Source organism: Canis lupus, chromosome 27 (assembly GCF_011100685.1).
Source record: "Canis lupus familiaris isolate Mischka breed German Shepherd chromosome 27, alternate assembly UU_Cfam_GSD_1.0, whole genome shotgun sequence".
Classification (NCBI taxonomy): domain Eukaryota; kingdom Metazoa; phylum Chordata; class Mammalia; order Carnivora; family Canidae; genus Canis; species Canis lupus.
The window spans coordinates 43,227,822-43,242,451 of record NC_049248.1 but is presented as its reverse complement, the minus strand read 5'-3'; the positions used below and the strand labels follow the sequence as shown (position 1 = coordinate 43,242,451).

The window sequence follows — 14,630 nt, the reverse complement described above, 5'->3', positions numbered from 1 at the left end:
GAACCATTAGATCTGATAATAAGAGCAGACACTATGTTCATATTCTAAGTATGAACCTGGTGAGTAGACTGTAGACAAACACAGTAAAAAACAACTGATTATTGGGTTCAAAAATAAAGGACAGACAGGGACAAGAATCCTTAATCCATTCTCAGCTAAGAACATCTTTGGAGTTCTCTTCCCAGCTCCTAAATATAACCCTTGGGATTCCAGACATGCTGACTTTTCATGTGGCCCTTCCTATGTTCTGTAACTTGAGGCTGCCCCGGAGTGTACAGTTGGTGCAAGAACTATGACCTCTTCCTCCTTGGCCTTCTTTTTGGCATCATCCAACTTCTTCTTTTTACTTTCAGGCATGAGATCATCTAACCAGCTTAGCTCTCGTTTAGAGAAACAGAGATCCATGACTTTCCTGACGAAAACCAACGCCAAAACCTGAAGAAAAATAAAAAGAGGGAATTAAAGGAGCTCATTTCCTTCCTGGAATTAAAAAAGTAAAGTCTTACTTTCACAGCACCCAAGGGCATTTCAAGGAAGAGCAAATCCATAGTAATCGTAACAGTTGCCTATTAGGGACCTATTACGAAGTAGCTTCTTTGTACCAGATACTAAGGTGAGTGTTTTCTCTAAGATGTTTTATTTAACTATCATCCTAACAACCCTACAACTTAGAGAGCAAGCAATTTAAATGCCCTCATTGAAAAGAGAAACCCCTCATCCTCAGATGCCCCAAAGAGTTGCCTTTCCCTGTGGTGAGCCTTGGGATAGAGAGCCTTTGCCAGAGCACAGCTACGATGAGGCCAGCCACGCGCAGCCCAAGCATGCCTCACCGCGGCAGGAGGGACTTCGAAGGACCATCTGAATTCCCTCTAATCCTCCTGCCTATACAGAATCCTTGCTTTATGCCTGCATCATGAATCATTAGTGTTTTGCATCTCTGCCCTTTGGACCGGCCTGACACTCTTTTTTGTAAATGAGGAAACTGAGGCCCAGGGAGAGAAAGTACTTGCCTAAAATCCGACATCTAATTTCCTCAGTTGTACATCGGACAGGGTGCCTCAACTGCTGCTCCACTTTTTTTCCCATAAAAGGCCATTTCTGCCAAAGGGGAATTAATAATAACCCGGAATGACCGGCTTGGATTGACTGGTGTTCACCAGCTACATCTGGTGGCTGGACAAGGAATGAGGCAAATCAGGCTTTTTATGTTCAACCACATTTCTCCCTCATTTACATAACTACTTTCTCAATAAATCCAAAATTGATAGTATCCCTTCCAAGGGGTCATCAGGAATTTGCTGTTTCTTTAACCAAACGGTCAAGCCCTGAATATAACACCCAAATGCAGAAACCTACATGCACTCCAACAAAATCCAGGGACCCATCAGGAGGCATAGGTGTAGGAGATTAGGGGAGAAGGGTCCCTGACCCCCGTTTCCTCACCCTTGAGTATTCTCCCAGTAAGATAGAGTTCAAAAGTCCCTGAACAAGTACCAAACATTAGTCTCACTGCCTTTTCTCTCTAGAGGCCCATCCTTTGGGTCATTTTCAAACAGTCCATGGAATGCTCAGCATCCTCGTGACACAGGGTGAGCCAGAGAGGGGAAGGTAATAACAAGAGGAGAAGAGGAGACAGCAAGGACGTCAGGTGGCAAGAATTTCATCCTCACCCTGGTGGCGGGAAGCAGCTTGTCACCTGCTGCACCACACTCAGGTCAGCTTCCCTACTCCCTTTTCTGAAGCCTCTGCTTTGGTCCGAGAGGAGGTAGAGGAGGTAAGGATGTCCCAATCACTTCTCGGTGCTGGGCCAACTTCTTCCTCTCTTCCAGTGGCTTAAAACAGTATGTTTCCACCACTCCAGGCACATTGCAATAAATTCTAAACTGCAACTATGTTGCTTTGAAGTAGGCAAATTTTACAAACATGAAGAATCCTCTCCATGTCAGATTCATGAGAGAGAGGTAAGAGAAAGGAAGTTAGGGAGGAAGGAAGACTGGCCCAGACTTGAAGGTAAACATGGCAAGCTGCTACACATGTATCCACACTTCAAGGTCCCAAAACAATGCTGCTCCTGCAAGAGCCAACCATGAAACTCGCCATCAAGAAGGGATTAATATCCAGAATAGATCGAGAACTCCTAAAACTCAACAATAAAAAACACCAACAATCTGATTAAAAAATGGGCAAAGGATTTGAATAGACACTCTCCAAAGAAGATATGCAGATAGTCAATAAGCACATGAAAAAGTGCTCGACCTCACTAGTCACTAGGGAAATGCAAATAGAAATGAGTTAGCACTTCACCTACATTAGGATGGCTGTTAACCAAAAAACAACAACAAAACTAAAACCCCCAAAGCAGAAAATAACTGTTGGCAAAGATGTGGACAAACTGGAACCCCATGTACTTATAAAATTGCGCAGCCATTCTTCAAAAAATTAAAAGTGGAATTACCATATGATCCAGCAATCCACTTTTAGGTATATACTCCAAAGAACTGAAAGCGGGAACAGGAACAGCTATGTGTACAATTCATGTTCACAGTAGCATTATTCACAATAGCCAGAGAGTTGGAGCAATCCAAATGTCTATCAATGAATGTACAGATAAACAAACTGTGGTATGTATATTCCTAGGGGACTAGGAATGGGGAGTCCTTGTTTAATGGGTACAGTTTCAGTTTTGCAAGATGAAAAAGTTCTGGAAATGTATGGTGGCAATAGTTGCACAACAACATAAACGTACGAATGCCACTGAACTGTACCCCCACAAATGGTTAAGACGATCAATTTTGTGTTGTGTAGATTTCATCACTATTTTTAAAAATATTTTTTTTTGAAACTCACCATCATCGGGAAGACAATGGCAGCTGGAGATGCTTTGATGACCCAGAGCAGGACAAGGCAGGTGAGCTGGATGAGGGTGAAGAGGTGCACTTTGCGCAGAGGCACGTGCCGAAGGTAGATAAAATCTGGCTGATGCTTTGCAGGCATCCCAAAGAGCTTCAGACGGTCAAAGAACTGAAAGAAGGGAACTGGCATTTATTTTCAGAAGGTTCCTCTGGGTCAGAAGCCTTGTTAGGCCCATTCATGTCTCTTACATTACCTGCTCTGAAAGGTTACCCACTGTTTCCACTGAACAAAAATGGAAACTGAGTCTCAAAGAGTACAGTCTGAATGTGGCTGAAGTTGGTAAATGACAGAGTCAAAATTTAAAATCCATCATTTTTTTAAGATTTTTAAAAAATAATCACTATACCCAACCCATGCCACTTGAACTCACAACCCCAAGATCAAAACTCACATGCCAGACAGCCCGGGTGGCTCAGCGGTTTAGCGCTACCTTCAGGCCCTGGGCTGATCGAGTCCCACGTCAGGCTCCCTGCATGGAGCCTGCTTCTCCCTCTGCCTGTGTCTCTGCCTCTCTGTGTGTGTGTCTCTCATGAATAAATAAATAAAATCTTTTTAAAAAAGACTCACATGCCCTATCTACTGAACAAGCGAGGTGTCCCTAAATCCATCTTTTCTAATCCTAGGTTCAAATTTCTTTCTTCTATACCACACTGGCTCCTGAGAGATCTTTCTCAGAAAGGGTTGAAAACCAAATAAGCCAGTTCCATCTTTCTGCTTATTATCAAAACCAGATCTCTTACTTGTTCTTTGAGGAGTTTAGAGCTTTTCACTGATTATTTAGAGTAAAAAGATAAAATAAAACTTCATAACATCCTGGATATAGAACAGATGACTGATCATCTTTATATTAAAAAAAATGAATAGGGGCACCTGGGTGGCTCAGTTGGTTAAGCATCTGCCTTTAGCTCAGGTCATGATCCCAGGGTCCTGGGATGGAGTGTGGCATCAGGCTTACCACTCAGCAGGGAGTCTGCTTCTCCCTCTCCCTCTCTCTCTGCCTCTTCTCCTGGCTTGTGCTTGCTTGCTCTCTCTCTCAAATAAATAAATAAAATCTTCAAAAATAAAATTAATTAATTAATTAATTAATTAAAAATAAATAAAAAAGCAAACAGAGACCCAGAGAGATTCAATAACCTGCCCAAGATCACATTAAAACTCAATGGGTAAGAGTGACCACCGGACATTCCATAAAAACAAAGAGAAAGCAGCCACCAATAGAAGAAGAAACTAGGTTATCGTATCATCTGGGATACCCAAGTTATCTGTGGCAAGCTCCTGATTTTCTCTGTTCAAAGGACTCAGATGATTGAGTTGACAGATGGGAAAAGGCAGAGCATGACAGGAGGTAATATCTGCTTACCTGAAGCAGCCCCCACTACTGCCAATCTTGTCACCAGTGTGCCCCAGTTAAGCTCCCTCTCTCACCCTGTAGCCTGGCACTAAAACTAGTGTGATCCATGTGTAGAAGCCTAATAACTGTCTGTTAAATAATTAATGGGGACACGGGGGGGCTCAGGGGTTGAGCATCTGCCTTTGGCTCAGGTCATGATCCCCGAGTCCTGGGATCCAGTCCCGCATCAGGCTCCCCACAGGGAACCTGCTCCTCCCTCTGCCCATGTCTCTGCCTCTCTGTGTGTCTCTCATGAATAAATAAATAAAATCTTTAAAAAAAAATTAATGAATGACTGGTACCATGACATCAAGCCAGGCCATCCTGTAGGTGTTTGTCCCCTCATGCCAGCTTGACTGCCCAAATGACTTGCCCAATGCCCCAAAAAACATCTAAAATAGCTTAACCAGCAAGACTAGGAAATGAGTTCTCAAGAAAGGGTTTGTGCGTCCCTGGGAGAGCTTCCCTCCCTGGTCAGGACAGATGAGCTCCCGTTGCGAAGCTGTTGCCCTGGCCGAACCACGCAATACCTGAATTCCTTGTAGTGAAGAAACTCCCATGTAGAGGAAGACTCCATAGAGTACTGGCATCGGAATAAACTGAAGACAAGAGAGCAGAAAGACCAGAAATTAAATTTGATATCACAGCACACTCAAGACCACATAAACTTTTAAATCTCCAAAAAGGAAACAAAGTCCCAAAACCACTGCATAAATGTTGCATTCAGTTTCTGCTGCCTTTGCACGATTTAGAAGCAGAAGCAAAACCAGAAGCTGACAATGATAAAAAATCATTTTGTTCTAAAATAAAATAATTACACATAAGTGTAGTCCAGTCCTGGTTAAATCATAAGCCTCACATTTTACCCGTCTGGCTCCTCCTCCTCTGTGGGGAGAGGCAGGCAGACACACACACACACACGCACACACATCCCTCTTTTATAGAACTAATACCTTTTAACACTAATTACATAATCTATCATCTCAGGGATTTGGTGTATTTTAACATGGACTAAAAAGTTTCCTTTCTGCTAACCAGAGACTTGAGGGCAGGAATGGGGCGGTATCAGAGAGGGAATGATTTGGGGAGAAATATCAACATCATATTGCACTTGACTATACATACACACCTATCACATCACATCATCAATCCCGGTAATCTTCAGGGCAATCTATGGGGTAGGGAAAGGAGGCCTAGGAATTAAGGCAAGAGAAGTCTCAGAGCTGAAGACTAAACTTGACTTGCTTTTATCCTGAGGCTAAAGAACATTCCCAAACATAATTCTCAGAACCAGAAAATGCCCACTGTATTTTATGCTGTTTCATGGTAGCAAGTAGACATCTCAGTTCACTGCTAACTTTGTACAACTATGATGGTTCCCTGAAAGAAGCCTTCTGGGCCAGTTCTAGGAAGGCCAGGCGGTGCCCACTGCAATGCCCTCGTGTGACCTTCCTGGAGGAGCAGCAAACTTTGGGCTCCTCCAGATGGCAGCTACACCAAACATGGGAGTGGGGACCAGGCTGGGGACAGAGTAGTGGGGGGTAGGGAGGGTGAGGAGAGGTGGCAAGACTGGGCAGAGAGTAAGGGGCCAGGAAGATGATTCTAAACTCTTTCCCATTTCTCTCAGCTGTCACCCTTAAATAGCACTCGCAGTGCAGGCTGGGGTGGTTGAAAATTCACCAAAAATATGGGGAAAGGAAGCAAGGGAGCCAAGTAAGTGCTCCAGAGTGTTTGGGGCTTGGCAGTACAGCCAGGGAGCTTTCCTTTTCACCCCGTTTTTCTCAGATGCAAACCTTACAACCACAAAACTAAATATTTTTATCACATTTGAGGTATCTTCCATCTTTCCAAAAATCCTCTTTTAACCCTGTATCTCACACCAGTCACTACGCATGTTCCATTCCATTGCATAGAAAAATCTCTTGAAGAGCTGTCTGCTCACGCTCTCTTTACTTCTCACCTCCTATTTGCTCTTCGCTTCCCTGTAATTCAACTTCCACCCTATCATTCCACTGAATCCGCTCTCGTCGAGTTATGTTAGGCCTCCATGTTGCCAAATCCGATGGCTTGGTTTAGTCTTTATCTTTCTGGGCAGATTCTAACCAATCCCACTTCTGGAAACATTCCCCCTGCTTGGCTTCCCTGATACCACACCCTCCCGGGTTCCCTCCCACCTCTCTGGCAGCTCCTCTGAGTCTCTGTTGCTGTCAACTCCTCTACCCAACTTGTAAATACTGGAGCTCCTTAGACTCTGCTCTTGCCTCTGGTCCGACTTCTCTTTTATATCTACCCTTCTCCCTGAGTGATCTTATCTACTCCCATGGCTTTCAATACCACTCAGTGTTGTTGACTCCTGCATTTATATTTTTAATCCAGAACCTTCCTCTAGCTTCTTCACTCAGTTGCCTCCTGAGTTTTGCCACCCAAAACTTGACCATAGCCCCACTACCCATCACAAAATCACTTCCTCCTTCATGCAGCCTTCTCCATCTTAAATGTCAGTACTCTCCACCCAGATGGTCAAATCAGAAACCTAGCATTTTCATTTTTCCATTTTCCACTCCATTCCACATCCAGTCAACCAGCAAGACTTGGGATCTGCCTCCAAGATATAGAGAAGTCACCCCTTTTACCCATTCCTTCTACCACCTTCCTTATCCAAGTCCCCATCATCTCCCACCTATAATAGCCTCCCTAGTGTCTCTGCTTCTACTTTTCCTAACCCTAAAAACTTATTCTCTAGACATCAACCAGAGTGATCTTTTAAAAATACTAAATGGACCACATCCTTGCCTGAAAGTCAACCCTTCAAAGGTTAACTTTACCAGAGTCAGCAAGGCCCTGTATGATCTGCCCCTACCTGCTCTTCACTCTCATTTCACTACACTCTTGGCTTGATTCATTGCCCTCAAACCACATGGCCTTCATATTTCTTAAAACACATATCATTCTTTCCCACCTCAGGCCTGACTAGAATGCTCTCTCCTCCTTTCTCCCATGCCATCTCCCACCATCCACAGCATGGCTGGCTCCATCCCATCTTAAATACCATCTCTGTAGAGAGACCTTCTCTGACCACACTAAAACAACACTCCCTTAATTCATTCTCTATCACACCATAGAACACTACATATTTCCTTTTATCATTTATCATAGTCTATAACTATCATGTTTGTTTTCTTTCTTTTTTAACTCTCCCTCCCTCCTCCTCTTTCTTTCTTTCTTTAAGTAGGCTCCATGCTCAGAGTGGAGCCCAATGCAGGGCCTGAATTCAAGACCCCAAACTGAGATCAAGAGTCAGAAACTTAACCAACTGAGCCACCTAGGTGCCCCTCATATTTTTTAAGATTTTATTTTTAAGTAATCTCCATACCTAACATGGGACTCAAAACCACAAGCCTGAGATCAACAGTCACCTGCTCCACTGACTGAGCCAGCCAGACACCCTTCATGTTTGTTTTCTTAACTAACTTCCTTAATTACATCTTATCTGTCTTACTCTGCTAGAGTAAGCTCTTTCAGGGCAGGTGTTTGTATGTGTATCTCTTTGGCATGTATCACTGTATTCTCAGTACCTAACAGAATTCATGACACGAATCAGGCATTAAATATTTTCTAACAAGTGAATGAATGGTTACCTTCAATATGGCCGTCATGAAGACTGAGCAGCCCATCAGCACAAAGATCATAAGGCCCGTCACTCTCTGTTCTCGGATGCCCAAGAACTTAGGTTGTTCTCCAGGAGCAGAGCACTCAGATTCTAGTTTGAGGCTGTTCACATGCGTGATGGACAAGACAGTTGCAGCCACAAACCAGGGCAGGCCCATGATGGAGCAGACACCCAGCATGATGGCCACCATCAGCAGATCCAGGTGGTAGCCACAGCCTTTCTGTGGGGAAACAGAGTCTCTGTCACTACCAGTGGGCTGGCTTTAGTGGGGCATAGAACAGTGAGCTAATTGTCTCAGGCCCAAAGCAGGAAGGGGTGTATGGGTAAGAAAGAAGGGGTCCAGGGATCCCAGATGAGTCTTCCAGCCCCTCCTGGTTTGGAGGGAACAGAGAAGAAAATAAGAAATCTTAGCCTGTCCTAAACATGCCATATCCATTTTTTATTCAAGTGTTCCCAGATCTCACCCTGAGTCTCACACACTCAAAGATTCATCTTTTCTTGGCAGAGTACCAGAGGCCAAGCCACCTCTTGACGATTCTAGTGTCTAGATGGTAGACAATACAGACAAATGGCTACTTACAAACATTCCCAGATCCTTGACAAATATGGATTTACCTACTCTACAGAGATGAAGGCATGAAGCCTCTCACTAACAAGTGTATTAGAATCAACCCTACCTCCTTAGAATCCTTGGGTCTGAGGCTCAGTCTGGAAACCCCAGTAATGGACGCCAATGGGAGAATATCTGATTTAGGCAACAGTGGCCCAAGCCCTGAACTGAACCTTAGGAAGATAAGCCCATGTAGGGACCACAAGGAACTGTGCCCACCCACCTTCCCCACAGGTTTGCAAGGACATAATGAGTCCAAGCTCCCTTCACACCATTCCATCATGCTCTACTCTGGTTTCATTTCCAAACCAATCTTTGCCACTAACGGAGGGACTAGAAACCCCTAAAACCTTTATGAGCTCCTTCCACGACTGCTTTTATTCGGGTTCTATAGTTCCTGGTCTAAATGGGCTTACCCTAAAGTAAAAAAAAAAAAGTAATAGGTTGTCATTTGTCCTTCTAGGTCGGATTTTTCTTACCTTGAGCTTGTGTTCCTTCCTGTTAATGATGACAGCTGTGATCTGCTGGTCCATGAATATTAAGATGGTACAGAGAAGAGCTGGGATAATTGCAGCTATCACAGTCCACCAGGGATTGGGGCCAATGGGACTAATAATCCACCCTCGATCATCCCTTGTTGGCTAAAGGAGGGAAAAAAAACACCAAAGTTTTATTTTTATATTTTAACTATAGTCACTGGGGCAAAACAAAACCAACTTAATCACAATATCCACATTATTTTTATTCTTAAATGAGAATCCTTAAAAAAAAAAAGTCATGAAATACAGAAACTCTTTTTTTTTTTTTTAAGATTTTATTTATATATTCATGAGAGACACAGAGAGAGAGAGAGGCAGAGACACAGGCAGAGGGAGAAGCAGGCTCCATGCAAGGAACCCGACGTGGGACTCGATCCCAGGTCTCCAGGATCATGTCCTGGGCCAAAGGCGGTGCTAAACCGCTGAGCCACCCGGGCTGCCCAAAATACAGCAACTCTTTAGGAAATGTGTGATCTTGTTCCAAATTCCCTTTGAGTCAATCCTCAATTATCAACTTCCTGTAAAATATTCATTAATCTTTCACTTCCTTCCCCTAACTCTCCAAACCCACATACAGAGAAAGCAACTTTATCTGAACATTAGCCCAAATAAAATAACAAAATCTGTTGTCAAAAAATAGCTTCATATAAAAAAGGATTTAATACGATTATAATGAAGGCAAATATATATAATTTTTACTATGCTCCTCCAGATTTCTGGACTGCTCCCCTCCAGAGGCCATGTGATGTATGTCTATAGCACAAATAAAGATAAAGTAGAGCCAGTTGCATGGAATCTCATGGGCTTAGACTGTATTGGTCCAAGGGCCTTCTCCCATCAGCAATGAAACAGGAGCCCAGGTACCAGAGACCTCAGAGAGGAGCCCAAGACTACTGAACTTAGGAGCTTTTTGGTCTAGGACCCTTCCTCCTATACTCCAATAAGACCACGACTGTTGGGACGCCTGGGTGGCTCAGTGGTTGAGCATCAGCCTTCGGCTCAGAACATGAGCCCAGAGTCCCGGGATCAAGTCTCACATTGGGCTCCCCGTGAGGAGGCTGCCTCTCCTTTTGCCTCTGTCTCTGCCTCTCTCTGTGTGTCTCTCATCCATAAATAAATAAAATCTTAAAAAAAAAAAAAAAAGACCACTACTGTTCATAAATCTTATTTGGGTGTTCATGACATACCTAAACTCTCCTAGATTCTCAAACCCCCTCCAGGGTACTCTGGGGAAGAAAAGTTCTCCCTGTTTGGCAAGTAGTAATGGAAGATAAAAGGCCAGGGACACAAATTAGTGAAGAATTGACCCCAACTCAATGGACAAAGCAAAGACTGTTACATCCAGAGTAGTTGGGTTCATATTGGTCACGATTCTAGGATTCAAAGACTCATCAATAATGCCATCAAATCCCAAATTATGAATGGGTTAAGTTCTGAAAGTTTATAGAATCTGTGTCACCTTAGTAACAATGTTCTAAGTGATAGTTAAATTCTCAGATCAACACAAAAATTTATTAAGGTTTGACTAACATGGGGCACCTGGGTGTGGTTAAGCATCTGCCTTCAGCTTCTGCCTTCAGGTCATGATTCTGGGGTCCTGGGATCGAGCCCCGCATCAGGCTCTCTGCTCAGTGGGGAGTCTGCTTCTCCCTCTCCTTCTGGCCCCCACTCCCTGCTTGTGTTCTCACTTGCTCACTCTCCCTCTCTTTCAAATGAATAAATTTTAAAAGAATCTTTAAAAATATGACTGACATTAACACATTAGTAATAGTACTAGCCGTCAGACTGGGTCTTAACCACTAGGGGCCAAGTGACATAATAGGGAAGGAAAGAAGGAAGAAAATTTCTTCTCTGCTTCCTGAAAGTGAGGCCTGCCAATGAGCAACATTTTCCTTGACATTCTCCCATTTTCCCTTCTCGTCTCTCTCCTACCTCCCAGAGGCCTCTTCCCAGATGTCCCAGAAATTCAGTACCTTCTGACTATCTTAAGCTTACCCATCAGGGAACCTTTCCAAGGACTGCTTAATGTTCTCAAATTACTTATTTTTACACCAAATCCGTTCCTCCTGGAGGGCTGACCTCAGCTAGGTATTAGAGAGAAAGCTGATTGCACTCATCCAAACAAAGGTGAGAATGACATATTCTTGGAGGAATTATATTTTTAAGGAGGGTGTTTTTAATCCACAAATTTCTAACTGATGGCATTGCAGTGCATTTAACAAAATAAAATAAAAAATTTTCAGGCAATATGGAAAAGGATATTTTTAACCACCTATTTCAGGGAGGGAGAGGAAAAGAAAGGGAAGACAAAGGCACATGGTACAGGGATGTTTATAAGTCAAGGACTCCCTTTATTCCCCTCCTCCTCCTCCTCCCCAGCCTCTCCTGTCTTCTCATTTCATGATTCATCTCAGGTCACTGAGTACCCCCAGGCTTTCCCTCCCCTCTGCTCTTACGGGGCCCTCTTGAACCGAGCTCACCTTCCCAGCCTCTCTGTTACTGGGTACTCCTACACTGAAACAGATCTACAGCCCCACATATGACCATTTCTTTCACTTTTTTGTATACATTTTTGGGAAAATATTATAGATTATAGAGAGTTATGCAAAGAAACAATGAAATAGGGCTGAAGAGCTGCCCTGGTTACTCTAGCAGGGGCGCTACAGTGTGGATGAGGCCTCCTGGCTCGCTCACTTCTTCACTGGCAAGATCCTTGCAGACAGGGAACAAGTCCTAACTTAGCTTCTTTATCCTTCTTAGTGCCCTTAGAGAGTTGATGTTCCATGAAAGGGCTGTTAACCAGGGACCCACAATTCCACCATATGTGGTATCTATTTAAGTACATGTGTACCTTCCATTGTTCTAAATCTTAACTTTTCATTCATTAAATCACCTAAGGGTTCTGGCTTGAACTCATCCAAGCCTGAAGAGTTTACTCTTCTGAAAGGTAAGGAATGAGGAGCAAAGCCCAGATTTAGAGGACTGCAGAACACAGGATTAGGATATTGTCAGGCCTTTGAAATTAACTCAGGACCAAATTCTAGGAAACCACAGGAGGGCATGAAGTGCCCTGAAAGCTGTTTACCTTGAACACACTGGGAACTTGAAGTTTTGGTGATGGGACTCCAATCAAAAAGTCAATAATCACCATTGTGAAGATAGTGAGAAAAACAGCAAAGTCACTGACCATGGAACGTACCTGGCATGAGAAAGGATTGGAAAAATGTTTTATTAGGTCAAATGCAATAGAAAAGAATTTAGTATTACAAAAGGTTTTAAATCCTCAGAAGACTGCTTTAATTTTATAATTGAATTAATATAAGCATATTTAAACAATAGAAATATGTTAATATGCCCAAGTTAATACCCAAAAGGGTCGATATGATGGGGGAAGAACAGACTATCCATCAACCTCTAATGTAACCACCCTGTGAAGAGTTCTGTTTGGAGCATTCATGGCTGGGTTTCAGCAATAGTTCTGAGAACTTGGAATAAGATTTTCTGGGACCAGTCAAGGGCCATTTGTGCCAGCCCAGAAGAGCCTTGGCATCAGCATCGACTCTTCTTCTCCCTCATGTCCCACACCTCATCTACCTGCATGCAAGTCCTGCTGGCTCTACCTTCAGAACACATCCCGGCTCTGAGCACCTCTCACCACCTCCACTGCTCCTGCCCAGATCAAGGTCACCATCAGCTCTTGTCTTGGTAAGTACAGCCGACCCTTGACCTTGCTCTGTTCTCCTTTAAAGCTGCCAGACTGATCATTTAAAACATAAGTTGGATCAGGTCACTCCTCCACAAAAACCCTGAAATGGATCCTCATTTCACTGAGGCAAACACCCAAAAGCCCCTGGCCTATGAGCCCACACACTGAAATCATCACCCCTCTGAGCTGAGCCTCTAAAACTCTTCCACTCACTCACTCTGCTCCAGTCCCATGGACTCCCTTGTTGTTTCTTAAACATGCCAGACCCACTCCCACCTTAGGGTCTTTGTACTCGCTCATCTCTCTACCTAGAATGCTTTTTCTCCGGGTGACCTCTTGGGTAGCTCCCTCACCTTCTTTATGCTCATGCAAACATTACCTTCTCCTTGAGGTCTTCTCTGATGCTACTTAAAGCTGGTCACCACCCTCCACTCTCCACCCTGGCATCTCCTAAACTCCTTTCCTGCTTAATTTTCTCTATAGCACTTCTGACCGTGTTGTGCCCAAGAGGCCTTTAATAGTTTAGTGTAGCTTTAATAAAATACAATGCCTCTAGAATGCCCACTGCCTGTCTTAATCTGAATTTACAACAGAGATTGAGCAAAATATGTCTTAGCCAAAATATATCTTAACCTGACTTTGCCTTCCTTTGAAACCTGAGGTTTTCAGCTCCCTGCCCCTGGTTTTGTTAGTTCTCTTCTAAATGTTACACAAATTCTCTGCACATGTACCTGCTCCCACCCTCATGAACCATCCATCTTGGGTTCATCTGACCAGCCTGGGGCGCAATGGCCCTTCTCTCTGCTGAACTACTATGGCCCTTACACCCAACTCTCTACTAATGTCTTATATGAACCTGTATGCTTCATGTGTTTCCCCTTCCTATATGATGGCAGAAACCATGTTTTAAACTTCTTTGGGGGCACCTGGATGGCTCAGTTGGTTAAATGTCTGCCTTTGACTCAGATCATGATCCCAGGGCCCTGTTTTGGGCTCCCTGCTCAGCGGGGAGTCTGCTTCTCCCTCTGCCCCTCCTCCTATGCATGCTCTCTCAAGGTTATACACTCTCTCTTAAATGAATAAATAAAATCTTTTTTTGAAAAAACTTTTTTTAATGTACCCGCTAACACTTAACCCAGGCCTGGGCAAGCAGCTAGTAGAGAATTGCTGCTTATTAACTATTTGTCCAGACTAGAAATAATGACCCTGAACTTACTTAATATGTGTTTCCCTTAACTACTCTGTAGTCTCACTGAAATCTAAGAATATGTTTTAGCTATACATGTGTGTACCATAAATATCTTATCAACTGAGCTCCCCACCCATTTGGATTTTCTGCTCTACAAATATACCTGGATTAAACCCGCACTTATAGAAAAGCCACCATTTCTCCTGATTTGAACTCTATTTCAAAGTAAAAGTGGCCCCTTTTGGCCACTCTACACCCAGTCTCTAATTCTGGCCTGAAACTGGTCATGATCAAACAGTGCCATCTGCATCAGGAAAGACAGCTGAGCTTCAAACAGTCATGGAAACCGAGTCAGGAGTACTTTGGCTGCTGCAATCAATGTGACCAGTGATTTCAAAGGTGCCACAAGAGCCATCCCTGGGAAGAGACTTCAGGGTCTCCCATGTATCCAAACTAATTATCCCAATTTACTATATTTAGGAGCCAGCTCTAGCTATTGCATGCTACATATCCCAGCATTCTAGAAATGAAAACTTAACAGCATTCTGGAAATAAGCATTAATAGCTTTTAGAGAATCACCTTAAACCCTCTGACTTTTTTTTTTAAGTAATC

At 43.5% G+C, this 14,630-nt stretch overlaps 1 protein-coding gene across 4 annotated transcripts in view; it reads right to left on the bottom strand.

The window, feature by feature from the left end:
- Window positions 1-14,630, bottom strand: part of SLC4A8 (solute carrier family 4 member 8) — a 74,880-nt gene that overhangs the window by 14,068 nt on the left and 46,182 nt on the right. For all 4 annotated transcript variants that reach the window (XM_038577708.1, XM_038577709.1, XM_038577710.1 and 1 more), the window contains exons 17-22: window positions 12,208-12,321; window positions 9,063-9,224; window positions 7,942-8,193; window positions 4,834-4,902; window positions 2,848-3,021; window positions 298-435 (exon numbers count right to left, since the gene is read on the bottom strand). In XM_038577708.1, the coding sequence (XP_038433636.1) occupies window positions 298-435; window positions 2,848-3,021; window positions 4,834-4,902; window positions 7,942-8,193; window positions 9,063-9,224; window positions 12,208-12,321 (909 nt within the window). The remainder of the gene's footprint in view (window positions 1-297; window positions 436-2,847; window positions 3,022-4,833; window positions 4,903-7,941; window positions 8,194-9,062; window positions 9,225-12,207; window positions 12,322-14,630) is intronic.